This window comes from Cetorhinus maximus, chromosome 6, assembly GCF_964194155.1.
Source record: "Cetorhinus maximus chromosome 6, sCetMax3.hap1.1, whole genome shotgun sequence".
NCBI classification, from domain to species: domain Eukaryota; kingdom Metazoa; phylum Chordata; class Chondrichthyes; order Lamniformes; family Cetorhinidae; genus Cetorhinus; species Cetorhinus maximus.
Genome location: NC_135884.1, coordinates 128,978,396 through 128,993,746, shown reverse-complemented (window position 1 = coordinate 128,993,746; position 15,351 = coordinate 128,978,396). Strand labels below are relative to the sequence as shown.

The window sequence follows — 15,351 nt, the reverse complement described above, 5'->3', positions numbered from 1 at the left end:
AAATAGATGAAAACATGGCAGCAAGGCAGAAATAGAAGTAAATAAGTAAGCGAATGAGAAATACAGAACTGGAAGAGGAGAATGAGTGAAAGATATAATCGGAGATCCACATTCTGATGATTTCTTTCTATTTGGATAAGGTCACCTTTACTAAATGAATAGAAACAAACAAGCAAATTGCACTGACCTCCACATAAATTCAACCCTCTGTTCTTTAAATTTGTAAAGGGAATATCATATATTCTTATCAGGATATTTGCACACCTGCACTTCTAAATATTTAACCTTTTGATGAAATGAAAGACTAAGTAAATTTATTGATTTGTTCTTGGTATCATTTGTCTTTCACTTTTGTTCTTGTTTGTCCTTTTAATTAGATCATTCACAATGACACACCTGTACAATACTTCAGGTGTTTATAACGCCTCCACCGAATGTAGGACCAGCAAAGGCCATCTGCTCCTGAAACCCTCATACATGCCTTTGTTACCTCTAGACTTGACTCTCCTGGCTCCTGGCTAGTCTCCCACATTCTATCCTCAGTAAACCTGAGGTCACCCAAAACCCTGCTACCTGTGTCTTAACTCACAGTAAGTCCCTATCAGCCCTGTGCTCACAGACCTGCATTTGCAATTTTATGGGAAGGTGCAGTGGGAAGGGGGACAAGGTGTTGTGGGTGATAGAGGGTTAGACCAGGGTGTCGCAGAGGGAACATGGTCCCTTCAGGTTGCTGACAGGGGCAGGGAGGGGAAGATGTGTTTGGTTGTTGCATAATGCTGGATGTGACTGAAATGGCGGAGGATAATCCATTGATTGTGGAGACTGGCGGGATGGAAATGGAGGACGAGGAGAACCCTATTGTGGTTCTGAGAGGAAGGGGAAGAGGTAAGAGCAGAAGTGCAGGAAATGGGTCGGACACAGTTGAGGACCCTGTCAACCATGGCTGGGAGTTGGTGTTGGCAGGGGTGATCCTCGGTTGGGGAAAGAGGAAGATATATCAGAAGCGTTGTTGTGTTGCATCATTAGATCAGATACAATGGAAAAACCCCTCATTTTGGCCATTCCACACCTCACTGAGGTGCAGCAAAGTGCTCCCTGGCTCTTAGCAAGCAGGGAAGTGCGGGTGGGCCATGAGAGGGAAGATAGAGAAATGGCACACGGAAGTGAGGACTCTGCTCAAGGTCCTCCTACTTCTCATCTCTTATTCTGTTCTCCCACTTCAGACAGAGGCCAACATGCTGCGCCTTGCCCTGATGACTGAGTCTGCCTCTGTACAGGTTCACCCAGTCTTTGACAGGGCCCAAATGGGTTCCAAAACCCAGAGGACATCTGTCACGAGCACCTTGTGTGCCAGAGCAGTTTGCCCCTATCTCTGCTGATGCCACAAGAGTAATAGCAATTGGAAGAGGAAAAACTTTTAGTTCACAAGGGGATTCATCTGGGTGTTTGTAACAATGTCAAGCTGGTACATGAAAAAGGGAATGTGGGATTTTTGCCTGAGTGAATGATTTGTGTTGGGTGGAGGAGGGGGATAGTAAGTTCAGCATTGTTGTACCGTTGGATTCACATGCTCAGGTTATCTGAAGCATTCAGGTATGAGGCCGTTGCAGCCTTCTCTGACAGCTAGATGAGTAGCTGCAGGAACCCTGGCCACATCATGCTCTTCCTTCTCCTCCTCAAATCAGGATGCAGAGCATCCTCCTCCTACGGTTCCAGTCCTCTCTTCAGTGCAATGTTGTGCAATACACAGCAGGCCATTACCATTTGTGACACTCTTACCTGTGCATACTCAAGGGCACCTCTAGATCTGTCCAGGCACCCAAATCACATCTTGGTCCATAACCACTGTTGTGCTCGGGTTTTATCTTTCCCCTGCATCAGTTAAGGCACCTCATAGATATCATCAGCCATATCCTCAACTGACTCTGTTTGGAAGTGTGAAGATCTGTGGGAGACATGACTGATGCAAAATGAAGGCACTACAACAGTTTCCTGGATTCCTTGCACTGACGTGCAGGAAAACCTTCCGGAGGTGGCACACCAGCTGAACATTGATGAAGTGCAATCCCTTTCAATTGATAAATACTCTAGGATGATCGGAGGGCACTTTGATTGTCACATGAGTGTCGTCTACGATTCCCTTTACCTGTGGGAACCCAGTCACCGCAGCAAATGTGAGAGCCTTCTGGGTCTGACCGGTCTCATTAGTATCAAAGTAGATGTAAGAGGCAGCCTCAGCAAAGATGGTTTTGGCCACCTGGGAGCTGCACTTGTGTATTGCAGATTGTGAAACCCAGCAGACGTCAGCAGCAGGTCTACTGACCAACTGGGAAGGAAAAATTGTTCCAGGAAGCTTTAGATATTAGCCAGAACTTGTTGCGAAAGTCTGAGCCTCCTGAGACACTGTTGCTCAGTCATGTGGAGAAAGCTAATCCTCTGCCTGTAGAATCTGTACTGGGGGTATTAACTCCTCCAAGCACAGATCTCTGTGTCCCTTCCCCTGCCCTGTGGAGTGGCATGCGGCTGAGGAAAAGGCAATTGGTGTTGCTGTTTGTGTTGCTCCTCTTCTTCCTCAGAGGCCTAAGGTAGGACTGCACAAACTACTCCCATGCTGCAGTGAAGGCTGACAGGAAGGAAGTGCTGATCAAAGCTGACAAAATCCAAGAGAGGAGGATAGACTTCCAAAATAGTTGGAAATTATCTTGAAACCAGTGAAAGCACACTCTCAAAACATTTCTGAATCACAAGACTTTCACTTAGGCAAGGCAGTGGCTATGGAGTTTCACTCTTTAAAGGCGTTCAGGCCTGCCAATTTCACAGAACAATCACCCCGCACTGTGCACTTGCCTTGTTGACCCAGGTGAGTGTCTCACAGTTAGGGAAACCCATGTGCTGGCAGTTAAAGACTGAATGCTGGGTTAAAGGCAGAATATATTGGCTTTTTGCATATTTAAATGAGAGACCTGACATCTATTTTCCTTTTCTTGCACACCTCCTATCACACCTGAGTAAGAACAGGAAATGGGCGGAATCATGCCAAGTTTCCAACAGACCATAATTTTGGGGGGATTTAACTCCCCCTGCTCATATCCAGACCCACCCCCCAGCTTGGCAGGTAAAATTTCACCCATTGTTTCAGCTCAATGGCATTTCATCTGAATTTGCATGAATTTATTTTTTATTTATTCGTCCACAGAATGTGGACCTTGCTGGTTAAGCCAGCACTTGATGCCCGTCCATAATTGCCCTTAAGAAGGTGGCAGTGAGCTACCCCTTGAACCGCTGCAGTCCACATTGTATAGCTACACCCAAATGATGCACCCAGATATATATTCAGTCCTATGTTAGTTTCAAGCCAAATATGTACAAGAACTGCACTTATATAAACGAGAACTACCCATCCACTGAAAATCCATTGATGGTGTACTGCACACCCTATCAATTTCCTAGAGTTGTTTCTAATAGAGAATAATCTGACACCACAATTCCACAAGTTGAATTGGCATCTGACCTAGGCCATTTCTGATGTAAGAATGCACTAAAGTAATATATAGCCACTAAGCTACATTGTATTTAAAGCATAAATAATGTGTTTTATCATATGAATAAATTAATAAAATTGATCGTTAAGGGTAAATATTAGGAGATATTTTGATCTGTTCTGTCCCCTTTCACATAAAAGTTCTTGCTTTACTTCCTTTGAGTTTAGTATTCCCAATGCCATACAGAACTGGTGTACCAGAACACTTGCAATACAAAATCATTACACAATAACACAGTAGAACATGAGAGATTTTATTGAATAAAATGAAATTACTGAAGGAACTATGATGCTTATTTTGGCTACAGAAGGCTGAGGCTGTATATGATTTATTATTGATTTTAAATTGCATAGATTGAGCTGAAACATACACTTAATTGATATAACATGGGAATATGCAATATAACCTGCAAAGGATAAATGTTAAAATGCATTAAAGAAATTTTAATAGTGTACCTGTTTATATATGTGTCATATAATGTTTACAATTAAATTAAAATGTTTTTTCCCCCATAGGTTTCAATCAGACCTATACTGTATCAATTGGAAATACCATTCTTCATGAATCCACTCTACTACCAGGAGTTATCCCTATAGACCAGTCTTCCCAGTCCCTTACTGGACCAGGTCAACATAATGTGACTGTCTATGCAACAAATAGCTCCGTCAGGAAATCTCAACATTTGACAATTCATCTTCTTCTTGAGATCAGTGGTTTGGAGGCTGAGTTAGAGTCAGCTTCCCTGCAACTGGGCAGTAACATCAGCATAAATGTCTCCGTATCTCAGGGTTCACCAATAAGTTTGCAATTTGATTTTATCAATGCTTACTATATTTTGTCTTATACAGCGGAGAGTTCTAACGTAGAGCTTCCAGTTTATAAATTTCCCATGGACAAGGAAGGTAAAAGTTTCATCATTGTTGGATCTAATTTTTTTCCAGAAGTATGCTAATTGTAACATTATATTAATTGAAGTACATGACAGAATACCACAGAACTTCCATTATTTGTCCTTGGATTATTTACCCATCCGATTATTCCGATTTTTGAATAAGTTTATAAATCGCAATGCCTAATAAATTGAATGTGTCATTTGTTACATACCTTTTTAGAACTAAAGAACATAAGAAATAGGAGCAGGTGTAGCTATTTGGCCTCTCATGCCTGCTCCACCCATTCAATAAGATCATGGCTGATCTGAATGTTGCCTAACCCCACTTTCCTGCCTACCCCCCATAACCCTTGGTTCCCTAGTAGATCAAAAATCAGTCTAACTCACCCTTGAAAATATTCAATGGCACAACCTCAACTATTCTCTGAGGTAGAGAATTCCAAAGATTAACAACCCTCTTGAGAGAAGAAATTTCTCCTCAGCTCCGTCTTAAATGGGAGACCCCTCATTTGAAACTGTACAAGATTCACCCATGAGAGGAAATAACCTCTTAGCATCAACTTCATCAATAATCTCATATGTTGCAATAAGAGCACCTCTCATTCTTCTAGCCTCCAATGAGTATAGGCCCACTGCTCAACCTTTCCTCATAAGACACCCCCTTCATCTCAGGAATCAACTTAGTGAACATTTTCTGAACTGCTTCCAATGCAAGTATATCCCTCCTTAAATATGGAGATCAGAACTGTATGCAGCACTCTTGGTGTGGCCTCACCAATGCCCTGAACAGTTGTAGCAAGACTTCCCTAATTTTATACTCCATCCCCCTTGCAGTAAAGGCCAATATCCCATTTACTTTCCAAATAACTCACTGTACCTGCATGATAACTTTGTGATTCATGTACAACGACATTCAGATCCCTTTGTAATGCAGCATTCTGCAGTCTCTCTCCACTGAAATAATATTCTGCTTTTCTATTCTTCCCACCTAAGTGGACAACCTCATATTTTCACATATTATACTCCATCTGCTACATTTTTGCCCACTCACTTAACCTATCTCCCTTTGCAGACACAACTTGGTCCCCTGTTTATCCTTGTACTGTCAGCAAATTTGGCCACAATACAGTCGGTCCCTTCATTCAAGTCATTAATATCAATTATAAATAGTTAAGGCCTCAGTGCTGATTCCTGTGGCATTCCACTAGATACAGCTTGCCAACCTGAAAATGGCGTATTTACTCCAAATCTGTTCCCTGTTAGCCAATCCTCTATCCATGCTAATATATTACCCCCAACACCATGAGCTTTTATCTTGTGCAGTAACCTTTTATATAGCACCTTATCGAATGCCTTTTGGAAATCCAAATACACTACATCTACTGGTTCCCCTTTATCCACCCTGCTTGTTATATCCACAAAGGACTTTCATAAATTTGTCAAACATGATTTTCATTGTACAAAACCATATCAACTCCGCCTGGTTGTATTATAATTTTCTAAATGTCCTGTTGTTACTTCCTTTTTAATGGATTCTAGCACTTCCCTATGACACGTTAGGCTAACAGGTCTATAGTTTCCTGCTAAGATAAAATACCTGGAAAAACTCAGCAGGTCTGGCAGCATCTGCGGAGAGAAGCACAGTTAACGTTTCGAGTCTGAATGACCCTTCAACAGAACAGTTCTGTTGAAGGGTCATTTGGACTCGAAACGTTAACTGTGCTCCTCTCTGCAGATGCTGCCAGACCTGCTGAGTTTTTCCAGGTATTTTTGTTTTTGCTATAGTTTCCTGCTTTCTGTCTCCCTCCTTGCTTGGAAAGAGGTGTTTCATTTGCATTTTTTTCAATTCACTGGTATCTTTCCAGAATCTGGGGAGTTTTGGAAAATTAAACCCAATGTATCTACTTTCTCTGCAGCTACTTTTTTTAAGCCCCTAGGATGCAGGCCATCAGATCTAGGGAACTTGTCAGCCTTTAGTTCCATTAGTTTTTTAGTACTTTTTCTCTAGTGATCATGACTGTTTTAAATACCTCCCTCCCTTTTGTCCTTTGATTTGCTACTATTCTTGGGATGCTTTTTCTGTCTTCTACCATGAAAACAGATACAAAATAATTGTTCAAAGTGTCTACCATTTCCTTTTTAAAAAGAAGTTGCATATATCCTTCTATGATGCCTATTTCCACCACTGTAACGTTGCCTGACTCCAATTGTCTCAGCTCATCTGCTGTTGAAACCTTTACTCATGACTTAGTTGTCTCTCGATTTGTTATTCCAATGCATCCCTGGCTGGTCTCCGACCTTTCCCCCCCTCCACCACATACTTGAGGCCACCTAAAGTTCTGCTGCCCGTGCCTCAGTACCAAGTTCCATTCACCTATCACTGCAGTGCTTGCTGAGCTGCATTTTCTCTTGATTAAGCAATGCCTTGATTTTAGAATTTCTACCTTGTTTTCAAATCCCTACATAGCTCCCACCTTCCCTATGAGATATCTGCACTCTTCCAATGTTGGCCTTTCAAACATCCCCAGTTTTAATCACACTGCCATTGGCGGCCATGCCTTCAACTGCCAAGGCCCGAAGCTTTGGCATTCTCTCACTAAATTTCTCTGCCTCTAACTCACTTTGGACCTTTAAGACAGTCCTTAAAACCTACCTGTTTGAACAAATTTTTGCTCATCTAGCCTAATATCTCATTATGCAGCTCGGTGTCAAATTTCTTTTGATAAGACTTCTTCAAACACCCTGGAGCATTTTACTACTTTAAAGATACTCTATAAATACAAGTTGTTGTTGTTCCCTTGGGTTAAATTTGAGTCCCATTGAAGGTTGACATTATTACCTATTCAGCAAATACTCATTCATCAATGGTCCATTCAGGGATCTGTGCCTGTGCTCAGGCACTGGTCACTTCATAAAATGGAATAGGTGTAAGAAATCCTGAGAAGGCTCTTCCCCCATTGCCTCAAGTCAAACTCAATCTTGAATATTACTTGGTCTCAGTGGCACGTTTCAGAATGAGTAAGTTGGGGAGGCAACGAAAATGAATAAATGATAAGGATTTAATTTTGAAGATGTTATTGAATATCCTGATTTTCAATTTGCCATTTCTGTTTTTTCCTCTGTTGATTACAGGTACATTTCTAGTGACAATCACTGCTTCAAATATCTTATCTATTGTGCGACTTGTTGGATATGTCAATGTTACAACTGGTTCGGGTAAGTTCGTAATAACAGAAGGTAAGCATTTAGATGAGGAGTGTGGCAAATAGCTGAAGACTTTACAATTGAAACTCAATATCTTTCTTCCGATCTGAACATTTGGTAAATAGAAAAGCAATCAGGGCTACCTGTCCTCTGTACAAATACTCATGGTTTGTGTGGTTTGGAAATAAAGAAGATCGACCATCAGAGATAGGCATTCTTCAGGGAAAAATAAGTGATACAGGTTTCTGTTTCCTTAGTGGAGAGAGTGAGCAGAATCTTCCATTCTGGAGTCTAAGTAGAGTCCAGTGTTAAGCAGGAAAAACGGCATGATTCTTGTTGGCCGGCAGGACAGTTGAACGTGCATGATCTTCCGCTGGTCAGCTCATTAATTATGCATCTGTAAACGGCTCAGCGAATCTCGTGGCAGGGTGGACAGGAAGTCGCCTGCCCTGCCATTACTTCAGGGGTCCAAGGCCGTGACGCCATATTTAAAGGGCACCCGGGCAGCCATTCACTCAATGCAGGCCAGGAGCTCCACATTACTCCTCCAGGGTCCTTGCAGAGGCAGTTCATATTGATGAAGCTGGCAGATGTGAGCAACCACACCTCCTGCATTGCCTTTCATGCATCGCTAGATAAGAGCACCGCTGGCGATACACCCATGGTAGGGCCAATGCTCACCATTGCAGTGGTCCATGTGCGTCAGCAACTTGACCTTCTAGAGGCCCCGTTGCCTCTTGCTGCTCAGGCCCTTACTCCTCCTGGTCCTGTGCCAACCAGCATGGGCTCTCCTTCTCATCTGGATGAAAGCCATTACCAAGGCAGGGTTGCTTGCAGCCTGCATCATTGATACTTCAGTGGATGTGTGAATGAATTGAAGTGATACATTTAGTGGGTGTGCCCTTTACAGGTTTCCCTCCATCTCAAAGCCAGCAGGCCAGTGCTAGCCTTTTGCCTGACCTCCGTTTAGACATGGCATCCCAACCCCATCCCTTCCAGGTAAAGGACATCCTGGAGGATCAGAGATAAGTGTTCCTTCTGTTCATGCATGACTGCGTATGGAGACATTGTTCTTTGACCAGGGTGGTAACAGCCATGTGCAAGAAACCTCCCTCTGACACTATCCCGCTTGCTTGCACTACATTCGAGACTCTATAGAGAGACCATTGCCTTGGCAGCATGGAAAGACTAACTACAAAGCCTTCATCAGCCATGACCATTCACCCGAGGGGCTGGAGATTCGGAGTGGTGTGTTGGCGGCTGTCCACAGCCGTGCCCCTTGGAGGCATTCACCTCCCTCCCTCTCTTCATCCCTGCTTCTGATGGCAAATGGCACATAACACCTTGTTGGGCTCTTGATGTTATGAGACCCATGAGTTGGGAACAAACCTGCAGTCATGTGGGCATCACCATAGAGAGGAGAACATAACTGAGCATGGCTGACATTTGGTTGCCTCATAATTATTAAGGTGTCCCTTTAGTCAGCCACTTGTTCTCAGCTTGAACTCTACCCACCAGAAAAGATCTTCTTCCCACTTCAACAGATCTCACTGACTGACTAACTGCATGATCAAAGTCAGATTAGAAAAATGGTGCATGTCACCTTCTAGATTTGATGCCGCATCTTCTATCCTTCCCCATGTAACCCACCAACTTCCCCTCATGACCCTTGACCTACCCAATTTCACCATTCCTCTCCCCTCTGTCATCCTTGAAACTGCCCCCACCCCCCGCCCACCTCCCCTGCCCCGGTTACTCTGGACCCAGTCTCGATCCACCTCCACATGCCTTTCCTCCCCTCAGAGCTGACAGCCATTAATGTCCTCATGCCCACCCTGACCCTGCGCCATCCACCCCCATTAATCCAAGCCACCTGTCTAATCCTCCTCCATGACATCCCCCCACCCTGATAAGAACTTCACACACCAGGGTCTCACCCTGGACCTCCACCCTACTGCTTCTCGCTCCCGACTCTGACTGTGACTTTTCCCTCCTATCACCAGTACCCTGAATTCTCCACCCAGGAACTCACCTTCAACATCACTGACCCCGTCCTCTGAGACACTTTCCCCCCCAACCCTCCCCGCGCCCCCATCTTCTCCGTCCCCGGACATTCTCCCCCCACTTCCCTGGATGCTCTCTCCCCGCACCCCCAATTCCCCAGACACTTTCCCTCTCCTCCTTCCCCACTTAGCCTGCCTCGCCGTCCAGCCTTCTCTCCAACCTACCCACACCCCTTCCAGCCTCCGCCATGTCTAGCCTTGGTGCAGCTTTTGCTGCCGGCACTCGATACGAGTGAAGTTAGGCGAGGTTCCCAAGAAGGTGAAAGTAACATCTATTGACCTCAAAGTCATGGAAGAGATGAAGCTCGCCAGGCACACGCTAGTTATATACAGTCATAAAACTGAACGTTCTAAATTCTGACTGCCGAGGAATTTAACTTGGAGAGACAGCTTAATTCTGGCGAGGTGGCTTTTAATCAGCTTGCATGAGATTCTAATACATGCAAATGGGGTTCCCGACAATTTTCGTCAGGAAGCTTGACCCATCTTTAACCCGCCTTGAAAGCTGGGAGAACAAAATTCAAACCGTTTATCCCACCATTGGGAAACAGATTTTCTGCCTGCTGCCAAATCAAGTACCCCGCCCGCCACGATTCCTACTGCTGGCGGGACTGGAAGATTCTGCTTCTTAGCAACAAAAGTAAATGTAAAATGATGAATTAAGAGAAAAGCAGAAAACATGGGAATGCACATCAAGTCTGCTTATGTATATCAAGAGGTAAGACATTTTGGGGTATGGGCCCTTTATTCAAATACTCAAAACATTAACCTGTCTGTTCTCCTTACTGACAGGTTGTGCATTTCCAGTACTTGCTGTTTAATTTATGAGTCATCTTCCTCAAGGAAATATTTTTATTGGTAAATATTTGGCCTCTCACAGTAGAAATGTGTTGGACATTCAGGCTTTAGTAATGAGAATCCTAATATTTTTCAACAGTCAGAACATTTTCAGGTCTTAGTGCTTGCACCCGTGTAAGCCTTGTAAAGTAAAAAAATTAGATCTTAAGCATCTTAACCTGCTGATGATGGTAAAATTTGAAAGCAAAAACAGAGGTCAACAGCTTTCTGAAAAATAATGCATTTCACTTAACAAACAGATCACAACAAAGATGGCACTGATTAGTCCACTTGGTCAGATCTGAAGAATGGGGTTTACCTTTCAACAGTATCCTTGGAATATTATACAGTAGTATTAAACCCTTTTTAAATAGTTATTTCATTAAAAGGAATTGTTCCTTTTACAGATTCACAAAAGATAAGGACTAGTGCCATAAGAGAAAGAGCTTTACCTGATGTAAGTAATTAAAGCCGATCATATTTTTAGTTTAAAAAAACAATTATATTTATTGGGGTAGAGAGGGTGATTAATAATTATGTGCCAGATGCAGTTTTGTGGTTGGTTGGTTCATAATTGTTGGTAGATATTCTATGGCTAGTTTGATAGGTGATCCCTTGGTGCCAGAGAACTGTGCAGAGAGTAGTTCACTAGCAGTACATTGGATGGTGGATCTTCAGTACATAACAGCTCCCAGGCCATCTGCAATGGAGAGCTTCATGACTGCCTGTGCCTCTTCCTTTGTCTGCTCAAATTGCTGCACTGTTCCACACTTTTCTCAGGATACGTACTAGAAGAAATTGTAATTTGTAATATGGCTCACATGATGTAATACATGATGTATTCCTACAACAGTTACTGGATGATATACGTAATGTACACAATCAATAATAATTACAATAGAATGGGCTAGATTAAATTATGTTCTTTGATATTATTTGCTGGTTTGCAGTTTCGGAATAGTCATGTAGATGTACAAATTTGTAAAACTGTTGCATTGACAGAATGAGGAATATAATATGAAATTTTGAGAAAGACTGCAATGTAAGTATTTGGAAAGTTATATGTATGTCCGCATATGTGGATCTAGGCCTATTATTCCCACTGCTGAAGTCTGTTTGTTTACTTACATAGTTTCATGAATAGTTCATTCAGTCTTTTGCTATCCCCCAAATTTTGCTGCTCCAGGTGACTGCCTGGCTTGTGTAGTGGTTGCACCAGCCCTGCTCCTATTGGAACACAACAGCCAGGCTTCATTTCCACTCTTGCCTTTGCTTAGCACCTAGGAGAAGGACAAGGAGCTCCAAGGAGAAGCATTAGGACCAGAAGCATAAGGCTACCCAAAATACTGCAGATGCTGGAAATCTGAAATAAAGACAGAAAACGCTGGAAATAGTCAGCAGGTCTGCAGCATCTGTGGAGAGAGAAACAGAGTTAACGTTTCAGGTTTGAAGAAGGGGTTCTCATGAAAGATAACGTTAACCCTGTTTCTCTCTTCACTGATGGACCTGCTGAATATTTCCAGCATTTTCTGTTGATTTTAGGTATGCTGATAAGGTCTGTGACAAGAGTGGCATAACCTTGTTAAGCCAAAGGTTATGCATACCGACGTTGGTTTTTGTGAAGGTTTGTAAATTGTTTTTCTCAGCTGGCATCAAAGGAACTTTGTAAGTTAATCTGCAGAAAGAAAGGTTCACAAATGATGACATATTTACCGATGGAAGTAAGGAATTATAGATCAATGTAGAATTTCCTCAAGTTTCTGTCAGCCTCCCACTGTAACCCCTGTGGGAACAACTTACCAGAATAAGACAGTTGGCTCTTCACTGACACCAGAGGTTCTGGCCTTAAAAGGCCAGAACCTCCACCTGCCCCCTAACAAGACCAAAGATATCAGTGGGTTGAGCAGGGGCTCCCTATTCTGTGACCCTGCGTGGCACTGCTGAGGTAAATAAAGAATACTGGGTTCCTTAAAAGGGCGAAGAAAACTCCATTTGGAGGGAGGACACAAGGGAGGAAATGGCACATAAAGGGATATTGCAATTTAAAAAAAAAGAGATTTTGATTAGACCCATTACATGTGGTCAAGAGAAGATTCAGGAGTCAGGCACTGTATATTCTGGCTGTTTGGGTCAGGAAGATGTTGAAGTTGCACCTATAGTGGCGTGAGTTCTCACTGACCCTTTAAAAATGCGGTCCCCTCCTGCTGGCCCTGCAAGCACAGGATGCTGGAGGACACTGATGGCAACAATTCCAGTGTAACTTTCCAGAATTGTTATTGTAGTGGTCAGATGTTGAAGTTAAGAGAAGGTCTGCTGTACAAGAGTGGCATGACTTAGAAACAAGAGGAACACGAGTAGGCCTCGTGCCTGCTCTGCCATTCAAGGAGCTCATGATTGCACTTACTCACCTTTGCCCAATATTCCTTAATATATTTGGTTGACAATCATCTATCAATCTATGTTTTAAAACTAATAATTGATCTAGCATCAATTCCCATTTGTGGAAGAGAGTTCCAAACTTCCCCCATCCTTTATGTAGAAGTGCTTTCTAATGTCAATCCTGAAAGTTCTGACTCTAATTTTTAAACTATGCCCCCTAGTCCTAGACCCCCCCAGTGGAAATGGTTCTCTGGATCTATCCCATCTGTTCCCCTTAATATCTTGAAAACTTTGATCAAGTGACCCCTTAACCTTCTAAATTCGAAGTAATACAACCCTAGTTTGTGCAATCTCTCCTCGTAATTTAACCCTTGGAGTCAATTCATCTTTCTGGTAAATTAATACTACACTCCCTCCAAGGCCAGCTCCCTCCAGCAGCCAACAATAGCCTTTCTTCCATATCCTCTATAGGCTTCTGCCATTGCCATACCTTCTAATACATGCGTTGGCCTTCCTTCACTAGAGGCTTCACAGAAAGATCTCTTTATAAGGTGTTGTTCAGTAAAAATCTTCAAAAGTATGTAATGATTTGATAGGATAGACATAGGGAAGATGTTTCTGTTCGTTTGTGAGACCAAAGCCCAGGGTCATCAATAAGGTAGTCAAATAAACCCAGTAGGGAATTCAGGAGGATTTGCACCCGAGTGGCTAGAATGAGGAACTTCCTACCACATGGAGTAGTTGAGGTAAATAGGATGTATTTAGGGGAAAGCTAGATAAATACAGGAGGGAGAAGGGAACAGAAGGATATGCTGAAAGTAGGGTGGGAGGAGGACATGTTGATATAAACACTGCCGGAAACCAGTGCGCTGTAACCTGAGGTATATCTCAACAATGGCTTCCTTTCTAAAGTGAGGCCTTACCATATAGGTACTCCATCATGGACAAATACAGGTATAGGTGCCTATACCTGTATCTTTTGCTGTGGTGTTACAAATTGGGTTGGAGATGCTTCAGACACTGTTTTATCCGTCTGGCATTCCTCCGTGGCTTCTTCCCTACTTTCAAAACTAAAGATAGAAGAGATTTTCACTGATGCCCATTGTGGTATTGTTGGCCAGCCATGCCACAGGAGCTTTCTTCATGTCTTTTACCTTCTCTTGCACTTGTTCCAAGCTGCTATCCTTGTATAAAGCATTGACCTGATAGGCAAGCTGCCTTTCTCTAGGTTAGGTGCCCTGGAATGCCAAACAGCGCAACCCTTCCTGAACCCACAACATGCTGTAGCACCTTTATTCCAAAAGCCATGGGCAGAATCTTTGGCTCGGCAAGCGGGGGTGGGGCCCGCTTGTCGAGGTGTAAAATGACGTGTGGTGACATTGGGCGTGCGATCTGACGTCACCGCGCGTCATTTAGATTTTCAGTTTGGTGGGCGCACGCGCAGCCAACTTGGCTGTGCGCCCGCCGAACTGTCAAAGGCCTATTAAGGCCATTTAAAAAGCCAACCAAGCAATTAGCTGAGCTGCCCATCCAACCTTAAGGTTGGCGGGCAGGCAAAGAGCCCAGGCGGCCTTCGCATTTTTCATGGAACCTCATCCACGGGTGGGATGAGGTTTCATGAACGTTTTTAAAGTGTTTGAAAAATTTTTAATAAAATTAATGGACATGTCCCAGCTCAAGTGACAGTTTCACATGAGGAGACATGTCCTTAAAATTTCTTTTTTTACCTTTAATCAATGTTTTATAAGTGAAAGTAACCTCCCCGAGGCACCTCTGTGCTTCAGGGAGATTTCTGTGCTCTTTCGCGTGCACGCTCGAAAGAGCGCACACCCCAACTCAGGCAGCCACCCCCACTCTCACAGGGAGAGCTCAGCACTTCCGGGTGCGCGTCACGCTGGGCGAGCCTTAATTGGCCCGCCCTTGTAAAATGGCAGCACCCAGCCGATCGGGGGCGCCGATCGGCTGCGCGCCCACCTGTGTCCGCCCCCGCACAACCCCCCCTGACGGGGAGAAAATTCTCCCCCATTAAACATGGTGCTTTGGTGCTTTACCACTCTTATCATTTGCTTACAGACTTCATTTCCTGCCTCCACATTTTTTTCACTACCATTGTTGTTTGCTAATGCCACCTGTGTTTTTATAACCATTATTCCCCACAGCCCTCCCCATAGAAACATGCAGCCCCATTCTTGTAATTTGTTTTTAATTTGTGTTTTTTCCGTTCAGCTTGTATTTGGGTTTCCGTGAGCCTTTGTGTCAATTGTCCTTAATTCTTTTTCACTGCTTTGAATTTGCCTTATTGGCACCAGAGTGTTGATCAAAAGGTAGATAAAGGAGAAACGGCAAAGCAATGCCAAGTAGGTCCAGATCTGTGCCCTTTGCTGGCACACCTGCTCTCACATCTGCAGAGAAATGTAACATGCCTCACTTCAGC

At 43.5% G+C, this 15,351-nt stretch overlaps 1 protein-coding gene across 1 annotated transcript in view; it reads left to right on the top strand.

Annotated features, from left to right (window-relative positions):
* The first annotated feature begins 791 nt into the window (after positions 1-791).
* Positions 792-15,351, top strand: part of LOC144681428 (polycystin-1-like protein 2) — a 147,429-nt gene continuing 132,869 nt past the window's right edge. Inside the window, 3 exon segments of the mRNA XM_078543019.1 lie at positions 792-885; positions 4,391-4,444; positions 7,567-7,650. Coding sequence (XP_078399145.1) covers positions 792-885; positions 4,391-4,444; positions 7,567-7,650 — 232 coding nt within the window.